Source organism: Pan paniscus, chromosome 4 (genome assembly GCF_029289425.2).
Source record: "Pan paniscus chromosome 4, NHGRI_mPanPan1-v2.0_pri, whole genome shotgun sequence".
NCBI classification, from domain to species: domain Eukaryota; kingdom Metazoa; phylum Chordata; class Mammalia; order Primates; family Hominidae; genus Pan; species Pan paniscus.
Genome location: NC_073253.2, coordinates 97397 through 125261, shown reverse-complemented (window position 1 = coordinate 125261; position 27865 = coordinate 97397). Strand labels below are relative to the sequence as shown.

Here is a 27865-nt window from a genome sequence, read left to right as displayed (position 1 = left end):
CTTTAGCTCCAGCAGAATGAAAGGATACATGCAAAGGAACCTAGCACAGTATGTGGTACCCAGTTCCCCTTTAACTTGGCTTTATTCATTCACTCCTGGTAGGGCATTAATAAGGGATTTAGCCCCCTCCTATTGAAAACGATTAATTCAGGGAAGAGTTCAGACAGTGTGGACAGATACAGTGTAGGCCAAGCCTGTTTCTAAGGCAGGAGCTGGGTAGGGAGGGTGAGAAGGGCGAGAAGAATAGGGAAATATGTGTCGTCTGTGTTGCTGCTGTTGCAACCACCAGAACAAACAAACAAGTGAAAAAAAAAAAAGAATTGTCCATACCAGAAAGTGTGCTGTTTTGGAGGAGGCTGGGGCAAGTGTGGATGGCTCGAATGGGTCCTGTTGGATTGAAGTCTGACAGTGGTGATTCCCTTCAACAAATGGTCGGGGTGGGAGGGTACACACACACACACACACACACACACACACACACACACACACACACACACATATCACACGCAGCGCCCAGCCTCCGATTTCAGCGCTGGCAGGAGATAACCATTCTTAGCTCGCCTTTCCAGGGTTATTTTTGGCTGAGGCTGTTTGCTGATGGCAAGAGGTTTCAGCCCCCTCCCAAATCCCTCCCCGTCCTTGTTCTAAAGAGAAACTGGTGCGTGTAGGCTGCGCACTCCCAGGGAGACAGGGAGACGGGCCTGGCGCCGGAGAGGAACCCGGACTCTGCCCAAAGTCTCGCCGCCCGCCGGCTGTTTTCTGGCGGAGGGTGTGCCCCGGGGGGCGGCGATCGCGGGTGAAGGCTGGGGCCAGGCGCGGGTGGAGGCGTCACCGGGGTCGGGCTAGCAGGCCCTGGAATCAGGCTTTTGGGACACCCCGAAAGTGAGTCCAACTTGGGGAGAAACTGAGGGCACCTCGGGCGGTCTGGCCGCGGAGAAGGTGGGCGGGAGAAAACTTTACAGGAAGGCAGAAGCAATCTCCGCCGAGGGAGTCAGCGAGCGGCCGCGCGGAGAGGAGGGGCGGGCGGTCCCCAGGCGGGCGGGCGCAGGGCGCAGGGTGCTGACCTGCTGGAGAGGGGCCCCGGGCGCGAGGCGGAGTCCCGGCGCGCGGCCAGGCTGGTGGAGGCCCCCGGCAGGCTGCAGATTCCCTCCGGCCCCGGGAGCCGCAGCAGGACCGGCCAGGAGGCGCCACGGAGGGGAGCCCCATCCCGGTGCTGACAGTGCCCACCGCGCCCTACGAGGACCGGCGGCCGGCCGGCGGCGGGGGTCTGCGGCGACCCACTGGCCTCTTCGAGGGCCAGCGCAACTACCTGCCCAACTTCATCCAGAGCGTGCTGTCGTCCATCGACCTGCGCGACCGTCGGGGCTGCACCATGGTGGTGGGCAGCGACGGCAGGTACTTTAGCAGGATGGCCATCGAGATCGTGGTGCAGATGGCCGCGGCCAACGGGGTGAGTGTCCGGATGCCCCTCGCTTCCCGCCGCGCCGCCGCCATGCCCTCTCCTAGCCCTTGTCCCCCTGCTGCCTCCGGGCCCAGCTGGGAGGCCCCTGCCCGGCCCCGGCTTTGCTTCCTCACTCCCGCGTCCTCACCCTCCAGCGCCCCACTCCCGCCGCGCTCGCAGCCTCCCCGGCGCACCCCGGACACTGGGTTCTATTAGTACCCACCGCCCCCAAAAGTCTTGAGGGGTTTCCGTCGTTCCTGGAGCCACTCCGGGCGCCCTGGACTCTTCTCCGACTCTGCGCACATCCCGCACCTGCTCATTTTTCTTTCGGACATTCTCTTACCCGGCCCTGTGGATTCCAAGGCAGCTCCCAGTTTTCCATATTGTTCCCAACGCGTTCACTGCCCACAGTCCCCACACAAACTTCTTTCCCAGGCTCACAACATAGTCCCTCTGCCCCGTGCCCTTTTTGCAATAATCTGCCAGTCCCCTAAGTCTTAGCTCTGCCTATTTAACAGTAGTGGTGTCTCAGAACACACACACACACACACACACACACACACACACACACACACACACACACACACACACACACACACACGATCCCTGACATATTTGGCAAGAGTAGGCCCTGAAGGTTTTTAATATTTTGGTTCTTTAACCCAGTGGAATTACTGAATGATTTATTGAATTAGGGTAGGGATGGAGTGGATCCATTTGTTTGATGCTAAACAGCCTGAGCTCGCAGTTCCCAGGGGGCATATCTCTAAATGGTCTGAAATGAGATTTGCAGTGGTTTTCTTAATGCAATTCCCAACTTCTCTCCAAATGCCTTTTGACATTTAACAACATTTCATGCCTCTTCCCCTTTCGGTTTTCATCCTTGTTTTCTCTCCCTTCTCCCACGACCTCGGTAGTCTTCTGCAATCTAGATTCTCAGACTTTGGGTTTTTCTCCCTCTGCCCCTTTCCTCTCTGTCCTATAACTAGAAGCACCTTTTGGCATAGACCCGTATCCCAGTTTCCTCTTTCCCAGGTCCAGCAGCATCTCAAGGACATCTACAAGAGGGATACCTAACTTCAGGGGTCTCTGAATTATATGTGGGAAACATCGTCTAAAAAAGTAATTTTATCCTTATTCATGCAACCAGACCCACACTCATAGAACTTTTCTTTAAGGGGAGTGTCTTGCAGATGTATAAATGAGTGTTAACATCTTTAAAAGCGAAACTCAACAATTCCCTGGCATTTGAATTCCCTCCTTCCTTCCCAACCCTCTCCTTTTCATTTTCTCATTTATTATTAAAAACATTTTTAAAGGATCTCCGTGCTTCATATTTATCTACTATAATTCCTCCTTCTCGGTGTTGCAGGGATGGGGAAAGAGGATTTTTTAAAAAACACAATAAAAAGCAATTGGGAGAAACAGGGCCAGTGGTGTTGGGGTGGGTAGTGGAATTGTGATTTTTGACTCCAATAGACAATGATGCTGGATATATGGGGTTTGATTTCTCTCTGGCTCCTCACTTGGGATTGATGAAGTTTGGCTAGAGTCAGGGAGTTGAAGAGAGGTTGACAAATGGACTTTCACTCTTCTCTGACAGGCTGTTCCTGTGGAGTGATGGAGAATAATGAGCCTTGGGAGAGCTATGGGAGCTCTCATACTCCTTCCCGAGCCAATTTTTTAGGGAGTGAGAGAAACATGGCCTGTCCAATACTTGTTGTGGGTCAGGATATTTTTGAAGCTACGGTTGTTGATTTGCATGGGAAAATTATTATGTCTTATTATTTCTTGTCCCACTTTACCATAAGGGCTCCTCAGCTTCTTACTTCAATGGGTCTTCCATGACAAACACACTTTATTAACTCTAAGAGTGGAATTTATTTTAACAGATAATTAGCATAGGTCAATATATGCTTAAAATAGAGTCAAATTAAACCTACTAGCTGTTATAAAGGACAGATGACAAAATCCACATAGAAGCATCGACTTTTAAATAATCTGAAAGTACTACTTCTAAGAGGGGTGGGCATGGGTGAAGGGAATGGTGGACATGTTTCAGAATTTCAAACAGCCAACTTTAACCAATCTTTTCCTCATTTTGTTCACCTTCTTGGGGGCTTATGCTAAAGTGAAGTGAGCAGCCATAAGGCTGGCTTCAGGAGAAAGGCGGTCTAAAAGAACTGAATAATTATAAGCAAAATTGGTCTTGAATGATTGAAAATTGATGAGAATGTGCTTGTCTCCTGATTTGGCATCCTGAGTTAGACTCAGGAATACTGAACTTGGATCCCAAAGGCTTTGGTCTTTTTTGATATCCTATTGGATAATCATAAGCAGGCTAGAAAAATAGGAAACTAGAATTTATTCTCTTTGAACTGACAAATCTGACCAGTGGGCTGCATTCTCTATATCTGAAAAATCTTGGTTTTGATTGAAAAAGTTAATTTTACAAAGCAATTTTCTTTTTTTAAATTAAATTTCATTTTTTTTTTTTGAGACAGGGTCTCACTTTGTTGCCCAGGCTGGAGTGCAATGGCACAGTCTTGGCTCACTGTAGCCTTGACCTCCCCAGATTCAGGTGATCTTCCCACCTCAGCCTCCTGAGTAGCTGGGGCTATAGGTGCACGCCACTACGCACAGCTGATTTTTGTGTTTTTACTACTCATAGGGTTTCTCTGTGTTGCCCAGTCTAGTCTCAAACTCCTGATCTCAAGAGATCTGCCTGCCTTGGCCTCCTAAAGTGTCATGAACCACCATGCCCAGCCTACAAAGCAATGTTCTAGGAAAAACTACAGTTACTCTTTGATTATGTAATTGCTGGAGAAGAAAAGCATGGCATTTCTAAAGTGATGAACTATATTACTTATATTTTAATATCTCATAAAGTTTGAAATAGACATTTCAAACATAAACATGTATAAAAATTTTTATAAATTAAAAATATAAAATCAAAAACATTATAAAATTATTTTATTATAAAATTATTATAGAATCAAAAACATTATAAATTTAAACAACTTTTTAAAAAATTTATTTTGGGATTTCCCATGGAGTGATGGAGAATAATGAGCCTTGGGAGAGCTATGGCAGCTCTCATACTCCTTCCTGGGCCAACTTTTTTAGGAAATGGGAGAAATATACCCTGTTCAATGTTTATTGTGGGTCAGGATATTTTTGAAGCTATAGTTGTTGATTTGCTTCAAACTTTAAAAAATTTATTATAAAATTATGGGATGTAAACAAATTTATTATAAAACTTTGAAATTTTCAAACTTTCAGAAAAGCAGAGAGATGAGATTAATGGCACTCATAGGCAAACATAGAACATAGATTGTAAACATTTTGCTATATTTGTGTCATGATTATTTTTTGCTTGTGTTTGAAAGTATATTAAAGAAAATGATATTTTACCCCTAAATTCTTTAGTGCAGATTTCTAAAAAATAAGAACATTTTCCTGTATAGTTACAAAATCATCTTTTCAAACAAAATAAAAAATAGTTTTTTTATATCATTTATTACCCAGTCCACATTCAGATTTCCTCAAGTATTATGAAATGTCCTTTTATTTTTTGAGACAAAGTCTTGCTGTTTCACACAGCCTGAAGTGCAGTGAAACAATCATAGCTCATTGCAGCCTCAAACTCCTGGGCTCAAGTGATCTTCCTGCCTCAGCTTCCTGAGTAGCTAGGACTATATGTGCACACCACTATGCCCAGCTAATTTATTGTTTTTGTAGAGATGGAGGTCTTACTACGTTGCCCAGGCTGGTCTCAAACTCCTGGCCTCAAGTGATCCTTCCAGCTTGGTCTCCCTGAAATATCTTTTGTGGCTGGTTTGTTCAAATTAGTTTCTTCTAATCAAGGGACACACATTGCATTTGATTATTTAGCTCAAGACTTTTTTAACCTGGAAAATACCCTCACTCTTTGTTTATGTATTTATTTAATGAAATTGACTTGTTGAAAAACTAGTCAGTGGTCCTGTAGAATATTTCCCCTTCTGGAATTTTCTGGTTGCTTTTTATGGTGTCATTTAACTTTTCACTCTGTTTTTTCCTGGTTAACTGGAAGTTAGTTCTAAAGGCTTTTAGGCCTGCTATAACAAAATACCAAAAACTGGATGACTTATAAAGAACAGAAATTTATTTCTCACAGTTCTAGAGACTAGCAAGTTTAAGATCAAGGAGCATGCGGTTTTGATATCTGGTTAGGACCAGCTTTCTGGTTCATAGATTGGCCTTCTTGCTGGGCCCTCACATAGTGGGAGAGACTAGCTAGCTCTCTGGGGCCTCTTTTATAAGGGCACTAATTCCAATCATGAAGGCTCTGTCCTTATGATCTAATGACCCCCTAAAGGCCCCACCTTTTAATACCAGCACCTTTGGGGTTAGGATGTCAACATATTAATTTTGGGAAGACATACACGTTCAGCCCATTGCAAGGTTTAGTTAGATTCAGGTTCAACTTCTTTTTTTAAAGACTATTTCATAGGCAATAATGTGTATTCACATCCCATCATTAGTGATGGTGAGATGATCGTAAGGTTAGGGTGATCACTGCCTATCTCCTCTGCTATATTCCCCCTTGGGTCAAGCCAGTAGTCTGTGACGTGAACTTTGTACCATGTGTATATTCAGTTATATTCTGTATCAATAGTTACTTGATTGTTTTAGCATTTATTAATGATCCTTGCTTGATTTGATTATTTCATTAGGGGTTTCAAAATGGTGAATTTCTAATTCTCTAATTCTATCTACATGTTTTAGCTGGCATTTTTCTATAAGCAGACCATTTTCTTCACAACTGGGTTATTTGGCTACCCTGAAACATAGTTCCTTCCGGGAAGGCAGAACATATGTTTATTTCTGTCTTTTAAAAATTACTGGTGTTTGGAGTGAAGATTAGGTGAGGTAACTACCTCCACAGGTGACAAATGAATTTTGTTTTGTCTCACTTTTGCTTTTTTGAATATCACTGTGGATGCTTGGATTTTTATATTTAATTTGAATGGATTAGGGAATAAATGAGAAGATAGGTTTTATCTGTTTCTGTAGTTTTTATGTGGCTGTGTGAACTTACTTTTAAAAATTCCCAGAAATATTTTAATTCCCCTTGAAAGATATAAACTATGTCATACTATAAAGCAAAAGAAAAACCAATCATGTGAAGAGTACATAGTATCGTTTAAACGAATTGTGGTTAAGCTTAGTTTGTAACTAATTAGTTTTTTATTTTCTTTCTACTTTTATCTGCTTCAGAGCCTCTTCAGTGGTTTAGATCTTCTATGTGTCAAATTGTTCTAATCTCTTAAAAAGTTTAAGAGCTAAAATACAACACAATGACTACAAGAATGCCTTTGTCCTTTTCTGGGTAGGTACACCTAAGGCAACTTCTTTTTCTCTTCTTTGTTCTCTTCTTCTTTCTTATTCTTAAATCATCTTCAATATTGGACAGATGACAGCACTGTGCCTGCCTCAAGATGTTTCTGACTTTTTCTTTTTCTTTTTCTTTTTTTTTTTTTTGAGATGGAGTCTTGCTCTGTCACCCAGGCTAGAGTGCAGTGGCACAATCTTGGCTCACTACAACTTCTGCCTCCTGGGTTCCAGTGATTCTCCCAACTCAGCCTCCTGAGTAGCTGGGGTTACAGGCATGCACCACCACGCCTAGCTGATTTTTTGTATTTTTACTAGAGACGGGGTTTCACCATGTCGGCCAGACTGGTCTTGAACTCCTGACCTCAAGGGATCTGCCTGCCTTGGCCTCCCAAAGTGCTGGGATTACACGTGTGAGCCATTGCGCCCGGCCGTTTCTGACTTTTTCTAAAGTCTTCTTTCTCTGGAGATGACGTTATATAATAGCACTGTTCAATAGAAGTTTCTTTGATGATGGAACTGTTCTATAATCTGCATTGTCCCAGCCACTAGCCATATGTGACTACTGTAACACTTGAAATGTGGCTAGAGCAACTGAAGAACTGAATTTTGCATTTTACTTAATTTTAATTAATTAAAATAGAAATGCAAATAACCATAAGTGGTTAGTAGCTACCATACTGGACAGCAAAGATCTATAATTCAGCATTTAAAATCGATTTTGTTTTGTTTTCAAAAATGGAGTCAGACTGTTACAACCCAAAAGAACTGTAGGTTAAATTCAGATAAATCACCAAATACTACATACACATTTGGGAAATCCAAACCAGATTTTTTCATGTGATAACCACACCCTCTTTTGACTTTAGCCTTGGAGGTAATGGAGTATGGCAGAAAAAACCCTGTATCAGCAGCTGGAAGACTCACCTTCTTTTCCTAGCTCTGCCATATATTGACCAAAAGAGTCAAAGTCCATTCAGATGGTTGAGGGGCCTTGGAATTTTGTTTTTGGTTTTCACATACAAGTTGGAGGGCAGATGCATTAGCCTCTTGAAATACCCAGAAACCACTTGTTTCCTCATCTAAAAATCAGGTATGACAGGATCATTTAACTATCCTGGAAATCAGATGAAGCACTGCATATGAAAGCACTTTGTAACATCGATAGCACTGGGAAATGTAAAGACCTTTTACTGAAATATAAAGGTGTATGGTCAACTGAATACATCTCAGATAATTATGATTTGACTGTATGTATTGAATATAACCTGTAGTGGGCCCCTTGGTAAACAGCTTACAGTTTTGTTGCAAGTTTTAGCCAAGAGAAAATTTATTTGTTGACTAGTCATGCCCTTTATTGGCCACATGATGAGCAGCAATGATATTAACACACAGTGCACCTTGCAGAATTCAAGAATGTCTCAGTGTCTTGTGAACTAGGAAGCTGAAATGCAGTGGTATGCAGAAGGCTGGCTCAGTAGGAGCCTTGGGAGTGTCCTCCAGATAGATGTTTGTGCAGGTTGTATTTGATTCCAGTTGGCCATGAAAAGCTGGTTGCTCTAAAGAATGAGAATATACTTGGTTTTGCATTTACTAGAACTATCTGGGGAACAAATCTTGGGGTGGAAGAAAGAAGGGAGGGAGGGAAAGCTGTGCTTCAATACCTAGGGCTTCTTTCCTGGAATGGATCTGAGAATCTGGGATTGGGTGGCTAATATCTCATCTCTAGAAGGGAGAAAGAACTGGGTGGTGATGGCTTTGTATTTTCTACTGGAGTTCACTACAGAATAGGTGAATGGAATGGGCTGCTATTATCCAGACATTAGGGAGGACAGGTTTGTGATACATTAGAAAACTTGAATGAGCCCTTCTATGATTCTCTCTTCCCTCTTTCTGCTTCCCTTTCTGAATCACCATCCGCAGGTTGTGGAATTAGCAAATCTATTATGTGAGCAATAGCAAACTTACAGGAGCCCTTGGCTCCATCTATCTCCCTGTTTGTGTCAGTTCATTCTGGATGCTTTTAGTCTGTGGTCTTCATTCACTCTTTTTATGGGGAAGTAAAAGGAGTGGGACAGATTATGAGAACAGCTGGGTCCTCCCAGTTGCTGGGGTGGTTATTTTAAGCTTTGTTTAATGTGTCCAGAGACCCAGATGGCATTTTTAACTAAGCTGCTTTATTAAATCTTGTGATAAAGCATAGTGATGTTTATTGAAAAGGCAGACACACATCAGCAACATTATGCGTGAAACTTGCTCTAAGAATTTTCTATAAAACATCTGTTCTCTTTGAGCCTTTTGTGAACTCTGGAAGTTTGCTAGTTTCTATATAGACTTGAGGACAAGAAGCTGGAACCCACTTTTGGAGATGTCCAAGCATAGGTATTGGAATCATTAATCCTAACCCTCTCAGTTTTAAGGTCCCGGATACCCTTCTGTTAGACAACAGTAACATGAGCAAGCACTGTAATAACATTTAAACAAGATTATTTGGAAATAATGGACAAGAAAAATTAGTATAAATTGTTTGGGGATTTTAAAATTAAAGATAAAAAGCTAGGGCTTCAATGACCTGTGCCAGCCTATAGCCTTAAGAGTCAATTTGCAAACACTCAAGATTTGGCCAATATGCCTCTACTACTTCTACTTAACACAGTCAAAGGGAAATTTTTAGATTCTTTCATCTGATTTGACTCTCTTAGTTACGAATAAGAGGATATCTAGAATATATATGTGACTTGTTAAAATGAAAATCCACCTTCTCTGAGTCTTCAAATATCTTTCATATCTTACATTTTTAGTAACATCAACTTTTGAAGTCATGTCCGTAGTTGTATGAAAAGAAAAATTTCAGGAACATTCAACCTCAAAAGTTCTTTTTCTTAGTCTGAAGTCATAGAAGCATTTGACTTTTACTTTCTCTTTTTAAGTTTGTACTAGTAGGTATTTTGTATAAATATAATATTTAATTATTGCCTTTGTATTCCTTTTCTCTAGTAAACATCCTGGTTTTTAGCTATCAATATGTAGTTTTACATTTAGGGATTTCTAATGGAAAGACAAAGGAATCTGAAATCAGAGGACAAGAGTTTATTCTACTTGACTAAACACATACAAAATACTGGAAGGAGAGTTTTACAACAAATATTTAATATCTATGACATGTAAAAAGGTTTTCGAAATCAAGAAAATTCAAACAATTCAATACAAATATCATCAATAATAACACATGAACAGGTGGCCAACCTTATTAATAACCAGAGAAATATAAATTAAAACAATCCATCAACTTGTAAAAAAGATGAAATTTCCCAGAGTTGGTGTAGGTGATGTAAAATTGTCATGTTTGTATACTGTTCATAGAAGTTAAATTGACATAACTTTTTGGTCAGGCAATTTGGAAGTATATATCTAAATTAATAGAGTAGTTTTCTAATAACCTGGGAATCTCTTAATCTAAGAATCTTTACTAGATTTTTCTAGAACAAATATACAAACATTTATGTACAAGGGTACTCACTGCAGCATTTTGCTAAGGAAAAACTCAGAAAAAATCTATATGTTCAACAGAGAACAGGTACATAATTTATGACACAACTGCACAATATACACCACTAAAATAAAGGATATAAATTTATATGTAGTATGAAAAAGATGTGAATGATAGCTTGTTGGTGAAAAACAGCAATGACTGGAATATTGTGTGTAACGTAATCCTGCTTTTCTGTATATAATGTAGGCATAGAAAATAGGATTGAAAGGACATACTCTAGTCAACAGTGTATATAGCTTGGGTGGAGGGGCTGTATAATGGGGAAGGAGAGTCCCTTTTCCTATCTATTCCATATACATCTCTGGATTTAAAAGATCATACATGCATATGCATTACCTTCAAAATTAAAATGATAAAGACAAAAGGAGAAGCTTTGGATTTGAATCATGATACTACTGTTTGCAAGTTATATGACCGTGGGGAAGTTGCCTAGCCTTCTGGGGTTTATTTCCTCATTTATAAAAATAGGGAAAGTAATAATACTTGTCTACGTATCTTCTAGGGTTGTTAGGAGGATTGAATGTGATAATGGGTTACAGCATTATGAATTATTTATTCACATAACACAATTATTATAAAAATATTTTGCTCTGATTAAAATAAAAGAAGGATGAGATCATGTGTGTTTTTCAGTCCCGGTAGTTCTACTAACCAGAAAGCCCCTGCTGATGTGGTGATCACAGTTGCTTTGGTGCAGCTTCCTCTTGACTTTTGGCATTTCTCCATGCTGCTAGCTAAGGGTGAGGTGGCGACTGTGGAAGGTGTGATCTCCTCCCCCTCCCAGCACACATTTGTGTGCGTACTCACACTCATGCACACACAAACACACACATGCACACTCTATCACAGTACATGAGGTGGCAGCAGCTGCTCCAGCATAGACTTCCACACAACATAAAGGACTTTTTTGGTGTGGTCTGTGCATTATTTCCTGTTAAGCATGAGCTGAGTCAGTGCCATGCTTTTCCATCTGAAACCTTTCTGAGGCTCAGGCTGTGTTAAGAGCAAACCCTCTCCCCTCCATGCCCACCCCATGGCCCTCTACTGAAGCCAGATCTTAATCTGCTCATTTCATGAGGATTTTCAAACCGAATGGACTGGGCCATGTGAGAGATCACTGAAAGGAACAGACCAAGCAGAGGCTAAGAGACTCCATGCTAATCTGCTGAGTCGTCTGAAAATGCACAGCTGTGGGAGCTCACGGTGCTTTAAAGTACTTTGGCAGGATGTTTGTTCAGGGGTCTGTTCCTGCAGCCCTGCTGAATGTTTGGTTAGGAGGCATAATCTTTTTTTGGACAGGATCTCCCAAATGTAAAGTGATAGATGCTAATGTGGAATATAATACAGAGGATCCAGCTTGGATGTCATAAATAACAATAAATTGTTTAATCTTGCTGAGCTGTAAATCTATGATTGCCAGAGGTCTTTAGTTCACTGGAACATAGTATGGGGGCAGGGGCACTTAGCAAATAGGCAGTTATTATTTTCCAACCAGACAGAAACTGGTCTGATGGAATTTATCTAAAAAGGCATACACATGTATTTTAATTAATTGTGACAATTACTCAGAGAAAACACATGGCCCTAAAGAGGCTGAGGGGTTTTTTGTTCTACCTATAAATGTATATGTATATTCACCTATATTCTACCTATGTATAAGTAAGAGAATGAGTTTTTGTTTTGGGGATATATATTTATACGTATCTATACAGATAGATATACACATACTTAATTTCTGTCTACCTATTAAGGTGTGGTGCCAGATGGAAAGTATTTTTAAGCATTTAGATAGCTTATTCTATAGCATATGTGTGCATATAGCCCCCCCATAAAGCTTTGTCTCTTTTCTGGATATATTTAACAAGAGGCTAGAACAGAGTCCAAAATGTCAGAAATGTTTGAACATTCCATAGAAATGAAGGAGGTGTTTCCAAATGACCTATGTTTTTATGGCAATAAATAGAACTTGTGCTGCGTTGGATGGGTCAGGAGTAAGGAATATAAACAGTGTAAGTATGACTATTCCAGGCAGAAATCTACCTTGTAAGAACAGCTTTGTGCAGTGAGCTCAACAACATTGATCAGTTAGCAGTCCGGTTCAGTACAACATTGATCAGGTAGCAAGCCGGTTCGGCAGTGCCAGTCGGAGACACAGATGGGGACAATCAAAGAAGATGCAGGTCAGGACAAGGATGCAGACATGTACCTGTCACTACCATGGACTTCAGCAGCTTCTTAGTGAGCAGGTTTATGATTAAAGAAGAAAGACATCGTTGATATGTCAGCATGTTACAATTAATTTGCTGTTTAGTTATTAGCAAACTACATCCAGTTTTTAGTTTTTAGTTTTTTTTTTCTTTTTTCTTTTTTGAAACAGGTTCTTGTTCTGTCATCCAGGCTGGAGTGCAGTCGTTATCCAAGCTCACTGCAGCCTTAAACTCCTGGGCTCCGTGGATCCTCCCACCTCAGCCTCCCAGGAAGCTGGGACTACAGGTGCACGCCACCATGGCCAGCTAATTTTTCTTATTTTTTTGTAGAGATGAGGTCTTGCTGTATTGCCCAGGCTGCTCTTGAGCTCCTGGCTTCAAGCCATCCTCCTGTCTTGGTTTCCCAAAGTGCTGGGACTATAGGTGTGACTCACCATGCCTGGCCTACATCCAGTTTAATTTATACTACAGTGTGGGTTTAGTCCTCAAACATGTTTTTGTTTTACATATAAAAATTTGAGGTAAAAGAACATTTTTACATTGGTCAATAATGGTACATTTAAACAATGGACGACTATATCCATTAAAATCATGTTGTGGAAGAATATTCAGTGACATGGAAAGATTGACTCAAGGGCAAGTGAAACGTGTCAAGAGTCTGTTAGGTACTAGACACTGTAAACTGGGTCTTGGCTGTGTTACTTGCTTACATCCTCCATCATGTGATCTTTTAGATAACAAAATCGAGATACATAGGGATTTGGGATCTTGCGCAAAGTCACTCAGGCAGTAGGTGGCAAAGTCAATTCTTACATTCTTTCCCATTGAACACCAAAATCTCAGCTTACCTCAGGGCACTCAACTCTGCTTTCTTGACCCACACCCAGGTAGACCCAATGGACACTTGTAGCTCTTATCCAGCTGGGGTGGTCACCTCATAAAATGGCAACAAGTGGGGCCCTTTCTCGTTCTAGTGAGTCAGACTGTATACCTTAAAGATTTCAGAGCACTTCCTATGTACTGAAATTGCCTCATTACCAGGAAGGACATACTTCCAATTTTCACCACCTCCATTTTGCATCCAAGGAAGATTAGATTTCTTGATCTTCTCAATGAAATCTTGAGAAATGGGTGGGCCGATTGAAGAACAGGACTTGGGCCACACTTCTAGATGCCTGTGACTTTTCTGCACTTATTCAGATATTAGGAATTGATTATGAAATCCATGGTGGTTTGATGCTAATGAACTCTCATCTATCTCTCCAGCATGTGTGTAAAGACTTCCAGAGGTACAGGAAGTTGAGGATGAGCTCTCTTACTTCCATCTGGTCTCCATGTAACAAATCATATAACTGCACAATTATCCAAATGCAAATGAAGGAGTCCCTTGATGTTTGGATAACCATATTCATGCCTTGAGTTTGTTATTTCTTGAAATTGCCCTTTTCCGTCTCCTGTTTACCCATGGACAACACTACTTAAGGGCTGGCACTCTGCAACCCATGGCAGCTTGGCTTTGGGGTTCCTTCCAGTGTTTTGTTTTTGTTTTTAACCGAGAAGACAGGAAACAGGCATCTTTGTGTATATGGCTTGCCACAGCCCTTCATAGATGGACATGGTGGAGGTTGTGTGGTCCTGGAGAACACTTCCTCTGTGAAGCATCAGGGAAGTTTCTGTTCATTGTGTCTTCACTCTCTCCAATTCACTTGGGGAGTGATAGGGATTATAACACAGTGAGCAGAGGATATTGGGGAATGTCATGCTTAATTTTCTTTTCTTTTTTTTTTCTTAAATGACATTTAAAGCTAAAAGAGAATCACAAAGGGTAAGTCTGATTTAAGACATTTCACACATGAAGGAAATCCTGCTTTCATGCGTGTTATGTCACAGGAAAAACTCATTTAGAGTCAACATTCTGCACCTACTCCGAAATTTTAGCCTGAGGGTTTAAATATTACCTCGCTGCTCTCTAGGACTTTAATTTGAGCTAATTAGAAATGGAACTCATACTAAAACTAATTTAGGAAAGAAGCTGTTGATGTTCTGAAGAAAAACAGCTGTCAGAAATAAGATCATTAGAAAACCATAGTTGTATATGGGACAAAATGTAAAGGAATAGAAATGCTGGGAGAAAGCTTTTATAGAATAACATTTTATCTTTCTTTGGACACTGGTCTAAGGCATGTGAAAGGGCATATTGATTCCCTTGGCACCTGGTATGCTCATTTATGGATGAAAAAGCCCAATGACATAATTTAGGTGAGGTTTAAGGCTTGATGGGAGGCATTGGTGCCATTAGAAGGACGGACACAAAGAGTTCTTAAGTAACGGCATCATGGGAAATGATAATTGCACACTCCTTTCTACTATGTCTTGGTTTCCCCAAGCATTTAGAAGTCACGGCTGGGTAGGAACAAATTTATCATGAGTCTGTCTGTGTGTTTGGGAATGCATATGCCTCACAGATGTGTCTGCAGGGGTCTGTGTGATAATGTTCATATATGTGATAGGTGTGGACCCTGGGATCTGTATCTGTGTGGACCCTGGGATCTGTACATGTGTGTGAGTGACAGGCTAGGCTAGGCTGAATTTGAGTGTCCTCATTCAAAAGGACATATTTAATTGAGGACTGTTATGTGCCTGGTTCTCCATCAGGAAGTGTGATTCAGGTTGGCCAACACAGAGTGGTCCAGGTCCCACTGACTAAAGGACTGTGGGTCCTGCTGCGCCAACTAGGTGCATGGACTGCTTCTATTTCAGATTCCACAAATCATAAAATGAGAATATGCTCTTTGTCAGGCTGCACATCAAGTATTCATGTTTGAGTTATTTCATTCAGTCTGAACCCATTTTAAATATAATAGGAAGTCTTGTTTCAAAATATATCCCTACTCAGGCTTACCGCCATGCTCCCCACCTTCATCCTGCCCACCGTTTTCTCTCACTTGGAAACTGGAGCAGCTCTGAAGGGATGACCCATGGCAGCCTATTTTCCAAAAATGAACCAAAGCTGAACTCTTTCTGGCCTCAGGACCATTGCACTAGCTGCGCCCTGTGCCTGGAATCCTTGGCCCACAGGCACTTGCACTTCTCAAATGCTGTCTCCTAAGAGAAACCTTCCCTGACAATCCCCTGCAACACTCTACTCTCACCTCACACTGACCCCCAGGTCTCACACTGACCTCAGGTCTCACACTGACCCCCAGGTCTCACACTGACCTCAGCTCTCACACTGATCCCAGGTCTCACACTGATCCCAGGTATTCTTTCTGGATTCATTTTCTTCAAAGCACTAATCGCCGTCTGATATTACACATATGTCTGTGTGTATTCATATGGTTCCCTAATTCACAAGTCATCTGTTCAAGAGCAGTTTTTTTGATTGTCTTGATCAGTCTGTATTTACACTTCCTGCAACATCGTCTGGCACAGAGTAGGAATTCACATGACAGCTAATTGAGATAATGAATGAATGAATAACAACATATGCATATCATTAAGAAATATCAAGGAAATACCAGAAGAAACTACCTTGTTGGGAGAGCTGGTAGGTGTTTGAGAACTTGATTTTTGTCTTTAAGTCTTTGAGCACTGTGTGCTGTTATATACTTTGTGCCTGAAGTACTTTGAATATAAAATCGGAACAAAGATTTAAAAATATAAAAACTGTTCCAAAGAGGCAAAGGCACATAACATGAATCTTTAATTTTGGAGCCACTGATGTAAAATTTTACTGACTTTAGACGGCGTTTTAGTCTACTTAAGTGTTCAATCATGAAAATTCTCTAGGATAATTCTTTCTTTCCTGTCCTTTTAAAAGAGTAATAGTGATGCCTACCTCTCCCTGCCATGAGCTCTTTCTTCCACTTGATGCCCCACTTGATGCCCAGTTCCTGGCCATACTCATCCCCATACCAGACCAGCAGTTCACAGCCTGGCCTAATGACTCGGCAGGTTCTATAGAAGATCTGATGCCCAGTTCCTGGCCATACTTATCCCCAGACCAGACCAGCAGTTCACAGCCTGGCCTAATGACTCGGCAGGTTCTATAGAAGCTCTGCCTGTGGTACTGGAAGGCCACCAGGTTCTGCTCTTCATCATCCCGGGCACAGTTCTCATACCTGGGGTCAAGGCAGGCAAAGGGAAAGAAAAGAGGCAGTGAGTTCCCTCTAGGCAGGATGACTACAGTGCTCATCCTGCCTAGAATGCTTCCCTGCTGTGCCTAATCAGCCATTTTTTCAAAGCCCAACTCCAGACTTACCTCCACCTTGATTGGCCATAAAACACATTGACCTCTAGCTTCTCTAAACTCTAAATTAATTCGTTTTATACCACAGAACTTGGTGCTTGATCACGTGCTCTGCTTCTAGATTAGCTCACATCATTCTACACTCAGCTCAAGTCCATCTTTCTTTGACAGGCCTTCCTCTAATCACCCTACAGTTCACTCAGCTGCCATTCACCTGACTTCTTCAGATTCCTAGAGAAACTCAGAAGCCTCTTTCTCTTGGCCCAATAACATAGAACAGTAATAGTTGATTCATTTTTCTATTCTCTGATAGAACGACAGCCCATTGTGGAAAGGGGCTGGGTCATCCTGCAGCTCACTTCTGTTCAAGTAGTGAACTTCACTTCCTAACCTGGAACATACTAAGTGTTTAACAAATGTGGATTACATAAATTAAAGCATGAATTAACCTTGTCAAGGTTTATCTTGGTGCCTCAATTTTGTCTAGCATACATATTTGTGTTTTGATACCAATAAATCATAATATCTATATTTTTATTTTTTATTTCTAAAAGTTGATGGTATAAAACAGCACTGTATGGAGAAAAATAGAAATAGGGGATGTGAAAATCATTGAGGGAGGCATAATGAGAAGGAAGGAAGTCCGGGTTTGTGAGAGATGGAGGTTCTCTCTGAAACTAAGAGAGCTAGTGGCCTTACCTCATCCAGTTGGCCCAGGATTTATCTTTTCCATCCACATACTCATAGCAGTTTCTCCCCTTGGTGATCTGAGTTTCAAAAAATAAGGTAAAGACTTTTTAGAGGGTAAAAATCTGAAGAATTATTTTACTCCACGGTCATCAATGGCCTTTGGACCTGCAGAGCTTCAACTGCCAACTGAGACCACATGGCATGCACCTTAGTCATCATCTACACATCTGAGTTGGTTTGTCCAATCAGAGCAGAAGCTCCAAAAGGGAGGATGCACTTCTTTGTCTTTGTACCACTCTGCTCCCACGTACCCTGTGATCTCTAAATAGGAGTTCCATGTTCATGCAAAGACCCTTGAGTACACAGAGCTAACCATGTTATCCCTACCTATATCCTAACATGTAGAAGGTGATGTCCCACCAAAGGCACAGAAGGGATGTGGGAAGACAGAACAGGGGAAACAGCAGGCTCTTCTTACTAGCCAGGAATATCCACTGTTGGCTGCCTCTTCGTCTTCTGTAATTCGGCCCTCACAGGGGCCAGAGTGCAGACCCAGTGGCAGATCAGATGCCTCGTTCCATACTCCAAGCCCAGCCTGAGGGATGCCTGATGGCCCAATTCTCAGCCCTGGGGGCAGACTGAGGGCTGAACGGTTGGGATGCCCCTTGTCCACTGCACTGTCCTTTACAAATGTAGGGGGCCCATGAGCAGCACAGCTGTCAATGAAGAAGTTCTGACACATCTCACAATCTGGAAGTGAGGGAAGCAGGGATTAGGAAAGTTGTAATGCATGTTCCTTGATATAAGAGCTTCAGAAAGAGCTTGGCACTCACATTATTTAGCCCCAATCCTGTACTTTAATTCATTCGAGTAAGGGAATGATTTGTGGGCCAAATGATGAAATTATTGTACCAGGACATAACAGCAAGCTGTGTGAGTGGCTGAAAGGGTCACTCACAGAGGTAGTCATCATCCTGTGGCTCGCTGATCTCTTTGTATGCATGACCCTTTCTTTCTCGCAGGCTATACATCTTTCCTACGGTCTCCTTCCTCCTGAGTTCTAGGTTGGAGAAGAGTAGATGGGTAAAATTGGGAGTCTGGGGTGTTTGTCCTTGTTTCATAAGAAAATGTGAAATCTCCTACCATCAAATTAGCATCTACCTTTCTACATACTCTAGTCTCCCCCTCTTTACTGCTTCAGAGAGACTTAGACCCCACACCCACACTGACTGTAGATGCCTATTCAATTTTAGTTTCTAGCTGTTCTCATTATCCCATTAACCTCCCAGCCTTTCTGCTTACAAAATGGTTCATTCATGCATTTATTTATTCAGAAAATATTTTTTGAGAGTTCATTACATCTTAGGCATTGAACAAAGGCCTGGACATACAACACTAAGAAAGTATAGTCTCTATAGGGGATCTTCTATGTACTAGTTGACATGTGATGGAAAAGGAAATGTAGAAACGCACAAAAGAATATATATTATCAGAGAGGTACTTATTGGACACCTCACATGTATCAATTCATTTATATTTAATTTAATGATTTCAAACAATACATGAGCTCTGTATACTTGGTCTCATTTTACAGATTACCATTCAGGAGCCCATGGAATTTATAAGATTTGCCCAAGGCCCCAATGCTTCTGTGTGGATTATAACCCAAGTGAGTGACTTCAAAGTTAATGTTCTTACATGCTATTCAATACTGTATCCAAGGCTAGGCACGGTGGCTCAAGCCTGTAATCCCAGCATTTCGGGAGGCTGAGCTGAGCAGATCACTTGAGGCCAGGAGTTTGAGACCGGCCTGGTCAACATGGTGAAACTCTGTCTCTACTAAAAATCAGCCAGGCACGGTGGTGCACACCTATAATCCCAGCTACTCGGGTGACTGAGGCATGAAAATCGCTATTTTCATGGAGGCAGAGGTTGCAGTGAACCGAGATCTCACCATTGCACTCCAGCCTGGGTGACAGAGTAAGACTCTGTCTCAGTGAACAAATAAATAAATAATTTTAACAAAATACTGCATCTAACTTCTGGTCTCACAGTTGAGTCCAGCTTAAGCCCAGGCCTATCCAAAGTCCACCCCACATAGGTAGACCATACTCACCAACCTTTCTAGAGGACATAGCGGGACTAAATTCCCCTCAAATTTTTTCTTACCCAGTTTTAGTCTAGAGTGCTGTCCAGAGGTACTTGCTTCTCCAGGAGGGGACACTGGTTTCTGAGCCTGCTCTGAGCCATTTGTATTCAGTAAATTTGGCGTTCCTGACAATTCTTTCAAACTAGATTCATTATTGAATGACGCCTTGGGCATTCCCTTTAATGTGAGAATCACATATTAAAAGACAACGTGCATTTATTTAGTTCTTTACGGCTTGCAACATGTTTTCATATGACTGTAGTTAATGTTCAAACCTTGGAAATACCTAGAGTGTCTAAATACTAGAGGGAAAAGACAAGGTCTAAGTGGGTAGTGAATCTGGGACTCTAACCCATGTCTTAAGGCTCTTTCCTTCAACTTTCTCTCAAAACGTTCTATGTAAGTTAAAGGGAAGGAGGAAGAATACTTGGGAAGACTAGCTGGAGAATCAGCAAGATCTGTGAAAGAAGGGGATAAGGGCTTACAGAGAGAAGGAGGAAATCTTCCATAAACTAGTAGACTTTTGATGGAAGGGGAAATGTAGAAAAGCACAGAGGGACAAAGCACATCTGGAAAATGAGGTAATAGGGCAGTAAGGTTCGGAACAGAACAAAGAGATGATTGGCAAAAATATATCTAGACAACTAAGAAAGTGAAGTCAAAGTTGCATGTTGCCATATCCTGGAAAGAATATTTGGCTTTTGAATTAGATTAGTTAGTTCCTGTACCAATTCTGCTTGTCTGCTTGAATAAGGGTGTATTGTTAGCTAATTTCTCTTTAGTTTCCTGATCCAGAAGTTGGCATACATGGTTTTTTTGTTTTGTTTTGTTTTGAAAAGGAGTCTTGCTCTGTTGCCTAGGCTAGAATGCAGTGGCATGATTTCAGCTCACTGCAGCCTTCACCTCCCAGGTTCAAGAGATTTTCCTACCTCAGCCTCCCAAGAAGCTAGGATTACAGGCACGTGCCACCACACCCAGCTAATTTTTGTATATTTATTAGAGACGGGGTTTCGCTAGGTTGGCCAGGCTGGTCTAGAACTCCTCACCTCAAGTGATCCACCCACCTCAGCCTCCCAAAGTGCAGAGATTATATGTAAGAGCCCCCGCACCCAGCCCATGCTAATTCCTTTTTTTTTTTTGAGAGGGAGTCTCACTCTGTTGCCTAAGCTAGAGTGCAGTGGCATGATCTCAGCTAACTGCAGCCTCCATCTCCCAGGTTCAAGCGATTCTCCTGCTTCAGCCTCCCGAGTAGTTGGGATTACAGGTGTCCATCACCATGCCCAGCTGATTTTTGTAGTTTTAGTAGAGATGGGGTTTCACCATGTTGGCCAAGCTGGTCTCGAACTCCTGACCTCAGGTAATCTGCCCACCTCTGGCTCTCAAAGTGCTGGGATTACAGGTGTGAGCCACTGCCCCCGGCACTAATTCTTAATATTGTAGTGAACATGAAAGATAATAATGTTCACCAAAGTGTTTTTTGAGGTACTTAATACAGTATGAATGTGAGATTAATAATTATTCTCGCCAGGCACAGTGGTTCACACCTGTAATCCCAGCACTTTGGGAGGCCAAGGCAGGCAGATCACCTGAGGTCAGGAATTTGAGACCAGTCTGGCCAACCCTGTCTCTACAAAAAATACAAAAAACTAGCCGGGTGTGGTGGCGGGCACCTGTAATCCCAGCTACTCAGGAGGCTGAGGCAGGAGAACAACTTGAACCCAGGAGGTGGAGGTTGCAGTGAGCCGAGATTGCGCCACTGCACTCCAGCCTGGGTAACAAGAGTGAAACTGTCTGAAAAAAAAAAAAAAAAGAAAGAAAGAAAAGAAAAGAAAAGAAAAAAATAATTTTTTTCACAGACTGGGTGCGGTGGCTCACATCTGTAATCCCAGCACTTTGGGAGGCCAAGGTAGTAGGATGGCTTGAGCCCAGGAGTTCAAGACCAGCCTGAGCTACATGGCAAAACCCTGCCTGTACAAAACACATAAAAATTAGCCGGGCATGGTGGTGCATGCCTGTGGTCCCAGCTACTCAGGAGGCTGAGGCAGGAGGATCACACTAACCTAGGAGATGGAGGCTGCAGTAAGCCGAGATTGAGCCGTTGTACTCCAGCCTTGGCGCAAGAGCCAGACTCTGTCTCAAACCACCCCCTGCCCCTGTAGAAAAATAACAAACAAAAATTATCTCATAGTCCTGATATATCTCTACAGTTGAAATCTAACTCAAAGATATTTTCAGCATTCCTTGACCCTGTTACTTATAGTTTAATTCATAAGCTTGGAATCAATCATTCAGAAAACACTCAGGAGGCTCTCAGAGGCCCTGAGCTGGGCTTGGGAGTTCTGAGAAGAATCAGGAAGGGACTAGACTCCTGAAGAGCTCACAATGAAGAGGCAGCAGGCAGGCTAAACAAATAATTCCAAATAACATGAGAGTTCCCTAATTGGAGCCCAGAGGAAGGAGCCGTTACTGCCTTCTACAGGAATGAGCATTTGAAATTGGTTCCAGAAGAATATATTTTTACTTAATAGGGTGTAACCTATATGAAGTCCTAAACCATTTTCTTATTTGTTGTTTCTCAATCTTCGAACCTGAAACTCCTCAGGGCTGGAAGCTGCTTCCTCTGATCAGAATGGGTCCCTTATGAGGGTAGGGACCCTATCTTCTTCTGGTACCATCCACAGTATGAATTGTCTATTTACTTGGAAGCTTCCCTTAATCAGAGTGTTTTAGTGCAAATCTGACTTTACTACAACAGAGAAAAACTGAGGTTGAAAAATCAATTGGACGAATGATGTAAAGACATATGGGTAAGACAGCATAAACTTTATAAAACTATGAAACTTTTAATGATCTTGTAAGTGCTTTAGAGAAGGAGTTTTGGATTAGACTGCACCAACACTGAATGTGATCCCAGGGATATAACTGAACATTTTTATACCTCAGTTTCCTAACCTGTAAAATGGCTATAGTTATAGTACCTACTTAATAGGTACTATATGTGAAGTTGAATAGGTACTATACGTAAAGTTTATTCATGTAAAATGCTTAAAATAAAGTCTGAAAATACTGAGAAAATAACCCATGGTAGCGATTATTGTTGCTGTTCTTATTAACTCTTAAAATAATGATGATGTCAGACACTGCGCTAAAGAGATCAGGAGAGGAAGGCAGTAGTTCCTAGGATAGTCTGTACATTCTCCTTCTCTTACCTGTATTTGGATCTATGAGGAAGTTTTCTTGTCAACAGGATTTGGGAGATACTTACCTTCTGGTGTTTACTCTGTTCTCCTCTGAAGGCCATCCAAGGAGGTTTGACTAAAAGGTGATGAGAAATCAGTGGTTTGGTTGGTAAATGTTTCCAAACTCTAGAGATTTTTTTTTTCTTTTTGATATGGAGTCTCCCTCTGTCGCCCAGGCTGGAGTGCAGTGGCACAATCTCCCCTCACTGCAATCTCCGCCTCCCAGATTCAAGCAATTCTCCTGCCTCAGCCTTGTGAGTTGTTGGGAACTACAGGTGTGCACCACCACACCCAGCTAATTTTTGCATTTTTAGTAGAGATAGGGTTTCTCCATGTTGGCGATGCTGGTCTCGAACTCCTGACCTTAGGTGATCCACCTGCCTCGGACTCCCAAAGTGCTGAGATTACAGGCATGAGCCACTATGCTCGGCCTAACTCTGGAGTTTCTCATTAGAGACAGAGAATTCTGAATCAGAGAGTGGTGATTCCAAGTATTATCCAAGGGCAATTTGGAAATGTTTTCTGAAGTATCATTAAGGCCTATGCTTCTATTGGGGGCATTGCTAATTTTCTTAAGATTAAAAAAAATAGATAAAACTTCATCTTTGTTCCAGCCTATCTGTAAAGGTATACCTAATAAGGTGTTTATTACATTAATTTTTAAAATGTAAATTGACCTTTCATGACAAACACACTGAACAAACTAGGAATAGAAGGAAATCACCTCAATGTAAAAAGGTCATATAAGAAAAGCCCTTTTTTTTTTTTTTTTTTTTTTTTTGAGATGGAGTCTCGCTCTGTCACCCAGGCTGGAGTGAAGGGGCGCGAGGTCGGCTCACTGCAAGCTCTCCCTCCTGGGTTCAGGCCATTCTCCTGCCTTAGCCTCCCGAGTAGCTGGGACTGCAGGTGCCTGCCACCACGCCCAGCTAATTTTTTGTATTTTTAGTAGAGATGGGGTTTCACCATGTTAGCCAGGATGGTCTCGGTCTCCTGACCTTGTGATCCTCCCACCTCGGCCTCCCAAAGTGCTGGGATTACAGGCATGAGCCACCGCGCCCAGCCAAAAAGCCCATTTTTTAACATCATAGTCGATGATGAAAAACTGAAAGCCTTCCTTCTAAGGTCATAAACAAGGTAAGGATTTCCAGTCTTGCTACTTCTATTCAACATAGTCCTGTAAGTCGTAGCCTGAGCAATTAGGCCAGTAAAATAAATAAAAGGCATCCAAATGGAAAGGAAGAAGTAAAATAATCTCTGTTTGCAGATGACATGATCTTACATGCAGAAAACTATAATGATTCATTAGCTGAGCATGGTGGCGGGCACCTATAGTCCCAGCTACTCGGGAGGCTGAGGCAGGAGAATCACTTGAATCTGGGAGGCAGAGGTTGCAGTGAACCGAGATCATGCCACTGCACTCCAGCTTGGGCGACAGAGCGAGACTCCATCTAAAAAAATAAATAAAAATAAAACTATAAAGATTTTACCAAAAAATTGTTAGAAGTAATACACGAATTTGGGCTGGGCATGGTGGCTCAAGCCTATAATCCCCGCACTTTAGGAGGCCGAGGTGGGGGGATCACGAGGTCAGGAGATCGAGACCATCCTGGCTAACATGGTGAAACCCCATCTCTACTAAAAATACAAAAAATTAGCTGGGCGTGGTGACGGGCAACTGTAGTCCCAGCTACTCAGGAGGCCGAGGCAGGAGAATGGCATGAACCTTGGAAGTGGAGCTTGTAGTGAGCCGATATCATGCCACTGCATCCCAGCCTGGATGACAGAGCGAGACTCCGTCTCAAAAAAAAAAAAAAAAAAAGAAGTAATACATGAATTCAGCATACAAAAGCAACACCCCAAATCAGTTGTGTTTCTATTTAGTAAAAATGAGCAATCCAAAAAGGAAATTAAGAAAAAAATCCCAATCACAATAGCATCAAAAAGAATAGAATAATTAGGAATAAACTTAACCAAGGAGGCAAAAACTTGAACACTGAAAACTACAAAACAGTGCCGACAGAAATTTAAGGAGACGCAAATAAATGGAAGGCATCCTGTGTTCATGGATTTGAAGACTTAATATTGTTAACATGTTCATACTATCAAAATGATCTATAGATTCAATGCCCTGTCTATCAAAATGCCAATGCTATTATTTTCAGAAATGGAAAAATATCCAAAAAATCATGTAGAATCTCTAAGGACCCAGAATAGCTGAAACAATCTTGAAAAAGAAGGATAAAGTTGAAGGCCTCACACTTCCTGATTTCAAAGCATATTACAAAGCTACAGTAATCAGAAAAGTATGGTACTGGTATAAAGACAGACATATAGACCAATGGAACAGAATAGAGAGGCCAGAAATAAACCCTTGTGTATATGGTCAAATGATCTTCAGCAATGATGCCAAGACTACACAATGGAGGAAAGGACAGTCTGCAAGAAATTGTATTGGGAAAACTGGATATACATATGCAAAAGAGAAGACAGACTCTTACCACATATCTCATACAAAAATTAACTCAAAATAGATTAAAGACTGAAATGTAAGGTCTATAAGTACAGAACTTCAAGAAGAAAACACAGAGGAAAAGCTTCATGACATTGAAATGAACAATAACTTCTTGTATATGACACCAAAAGCATAAGCAATAAAAGCAAAAATAGACAAGTACGACTACATCAAACTTAAAGACTTCTGTGTAGCAAAGAAAACAATCAACACAGTGTCAAGGCATCCTACAGAGTGGAAGAAAATATATGCAAACCATGTATCTGATAAAGGGTTAATGTTGCTGAGTGCAGTGGCACATGACTATAGTTCAGCTATTCAGAGGCTGAGGTGGGAGGATCACTTGAACCCAGGAGTTCGAGACCAGCCAGGGCAACATAGTGAGACCTCTGTCTCAAAAAAAAGAAGATAAAGAGTTAATATCCAGGCCAGGCACTGTGGCTCATGGGTGTAATCCCAGCACTTTGGGAGGCCGAGGCAGATGGATCACTTGAGGTCAGGAGTTCATGACCAGCCTGGCCAACATGGTGAAACCCTGTCTCTGCTAAAAATACAGAAGATTAGCTGGGCGTGGTGGTGTGTGCCTGTAATCCCAGCTACTCGGGAGGCTGAGGCAGAATAATCGCTGGAACCTGGGAGGGGGAGGTTGCAGTGAGCTGAGATCGCGCCATTGCACTCCAGCCGGGGTGACAAGAGCGAAACTCTGTCTAAAAAAAAAAAAAAAAAAAAAAAAAAAAAAAACCGAAGAAAGAGTTAATATCTAGAATATATGAAGAATTCCTATAATACAACAACAAAACAAATAATTAAATAATGGGTGCTATGGGCTGAATTTTGTTTCCCCCAAATTCATATGCTGAAGCATATTTAATACCTCAATATGATGGTATTTAAAGATGGAGCCACTGGTAGGTAATTAGGGCTAGGTGATGTCATGAGGGTGGGACCCTTAGGATGACATTAGTGCTTTTGGTCAGGTGCGGTGTCTCATGCCTGTAATCCCAGCACTTTGGGAGGCTGAGGTGGGCAGATCACTTGAAGCCAGGAGTTTGAGACCAGCCTGGTCAACATGGTAAAACCCCATCTCTACTGAAAATACAAAAATTAGCTGACGTGCCCCTGTAGTCCCAGCTACGTGGGGGGCTGAGGCAGGAGAATTGCTTGAACGAGGTGGAGTTTGCAGTGAGCTGAGATTGCACCACTGAACTCCAGCCTGTGGCAACAGAATGAGGCTGTCTAAAAAAAAATCTTCTAGTAGGTATTATTGCTTTTATAAGAAGAAGAAGAGAGAAATTCCTTCTCCTTCCTGCTGTTGGCACACAAATAATTCATGTAAATACACAGTGAGCTGGAGGCTGACTACAAGTCAGGAAGAGAGCCCTCACCGGAACCCAACCATGCTGGCACTCTGATTTTTTACTACCAGACTTCAGAAATGTCAGAAAACAAATTTCTGTTGTTTAAGCCACTCAATGTGTGGTATTTTCTTGTGGCAGCCTGGGCTGACTAATACAATGGGCAAAAAGCTTGAATAGACATTTCTCAAAAGAAGATACATAAATGGCCAAGAAGCATATGAAAATATGCTTAACATCACTAATCATCAGGGAAATGAAAATTAAAACCACAATGAGATATCACCTTATCCTGTTATGATAGCCTCTGTCAAAAAACCAGAAAATAGCAGATTGGCGAAGATGTGGAGAAATTAGAACACTTGCTTATTGTTGGTGGGTAGCTTAGTCTGTTTTCTGCTGCTTTCCTAGAATGCAAGAGAGTGGGAAATTTATGTGTTTGTTTGTTTTTTTGAGATGGAGTCTCATTCTGTTGCCCAGGCTGGAGTGCAGTGGTGTGATCTCGGCTCATTGCAACCTCTGTCTCCCGGGTTCAAGTGATTCTTCTACCTCAACCTCCCAAGTAGCTGGTAATACAGGTGCATGCCACCATGCCTGGCTAATTTTGTATTTTTAGTAGAGATGGGGTTTTGCCAAGCTGGCGAGGCTGGTCTCGAACTCCTGACCTTGTGATCTGCCTGCCTTGGCCTACCAAAGTGCTTGGATTACAGGCATGAGCCACTGTGCCTGGCCCAGAGTGGGTAATTTATAAAGAAAATAATTATTTGGCTTGTGGTTCTGGAGGCTGGGAAGTTGAAGAGCATGGCACTGGCATCTTGCAAGGGTCTTCAAGCTGCATCATGACATGGTAGAAGGGTAAGTGTGCATGTGAGACAGAGAGAAAGACAGGGAAGGGCCCAACTCATCCTTTTCATCAGGAACCCACTCCTGCAATAACTAACCCACTCCTGTGATAATGGCATTAATCCATTCATGAGGTTGGAGCTATCATTACCGAATCACCTCTTAAAGGCTCCACCTCTTAATACTGTTACAATGGCAATTAAGTTTCCAATACATGAACTTCCACACATTCAAACCATAGTAGTGGGAAT

General features: G+C 41.9%; 2 protein-coding genes across 2 annotated transcripts in view; one reads left to right on the top strand and one right to left on the bottom strand.

Moving 5' to 3' along the window:
• Window positions 1-916: 916 nt before the first annotated feature.
• The window catches only part of LOC129398493 (tubulin beta-8 chain-like), a 96339-nt gene continuing 69390 nt past the window's right edge, over window positions 917-27865 (top strand). Inside the window, 1 exon segment of the mRNA XM_063604079.1 lies at window positions 917-1450. Coding sequence (XP_063460149.1) covers window positions 1373-1450 — 78 coding nt within the window. The 5' untranslated portion in view covers window positions 917-1372.
• LOC129398494 (histone-lysine N-methyltransferase PRDM7-like) lies at window positions 12006-19097 on the bottom strand. The gene is made up of 3 exons (XM_055116177.2): window positions 17995-19097; window positions 17526-17593; window positions 12006-16698 (listed from the first exon to the last, which is right to left on the bottom strand). The coding sequence occupies exons 1-3, from the start codon at window positions 18256-18258 to the stop codon at window positions 16350-16352; spliced, it is 681 nt and encodes a 226-aa protein (XP_054972152.2). The 5' UTR covers window positions 18259-19097; the 3' UTR covers window positions 12006-16349.

Coding starts and splice junctions, on each gene's coding strand:
- LOC129398494 (XM_055116177.2), bottom strand. CDS start 18,258: ATGTGTCAGAACTTCTTCATTGACAGCTGTGCTGCTCATGGGCCCCCT. Junction 17,594..17,994: donor ACAGTGGATATTCCTGGCTA/GTAAGAAGAGCC, acceptor TTTGAAACTCAG/ATCACCAAGGGGAGAAACTG. Junction 16,699..17,525: donor TCCTGGGCCAACTGGATGAG/GTAAGGCCACTA, acceptor CCTTGACCCCAG/GTATGAGAACTGTGCCCGGG.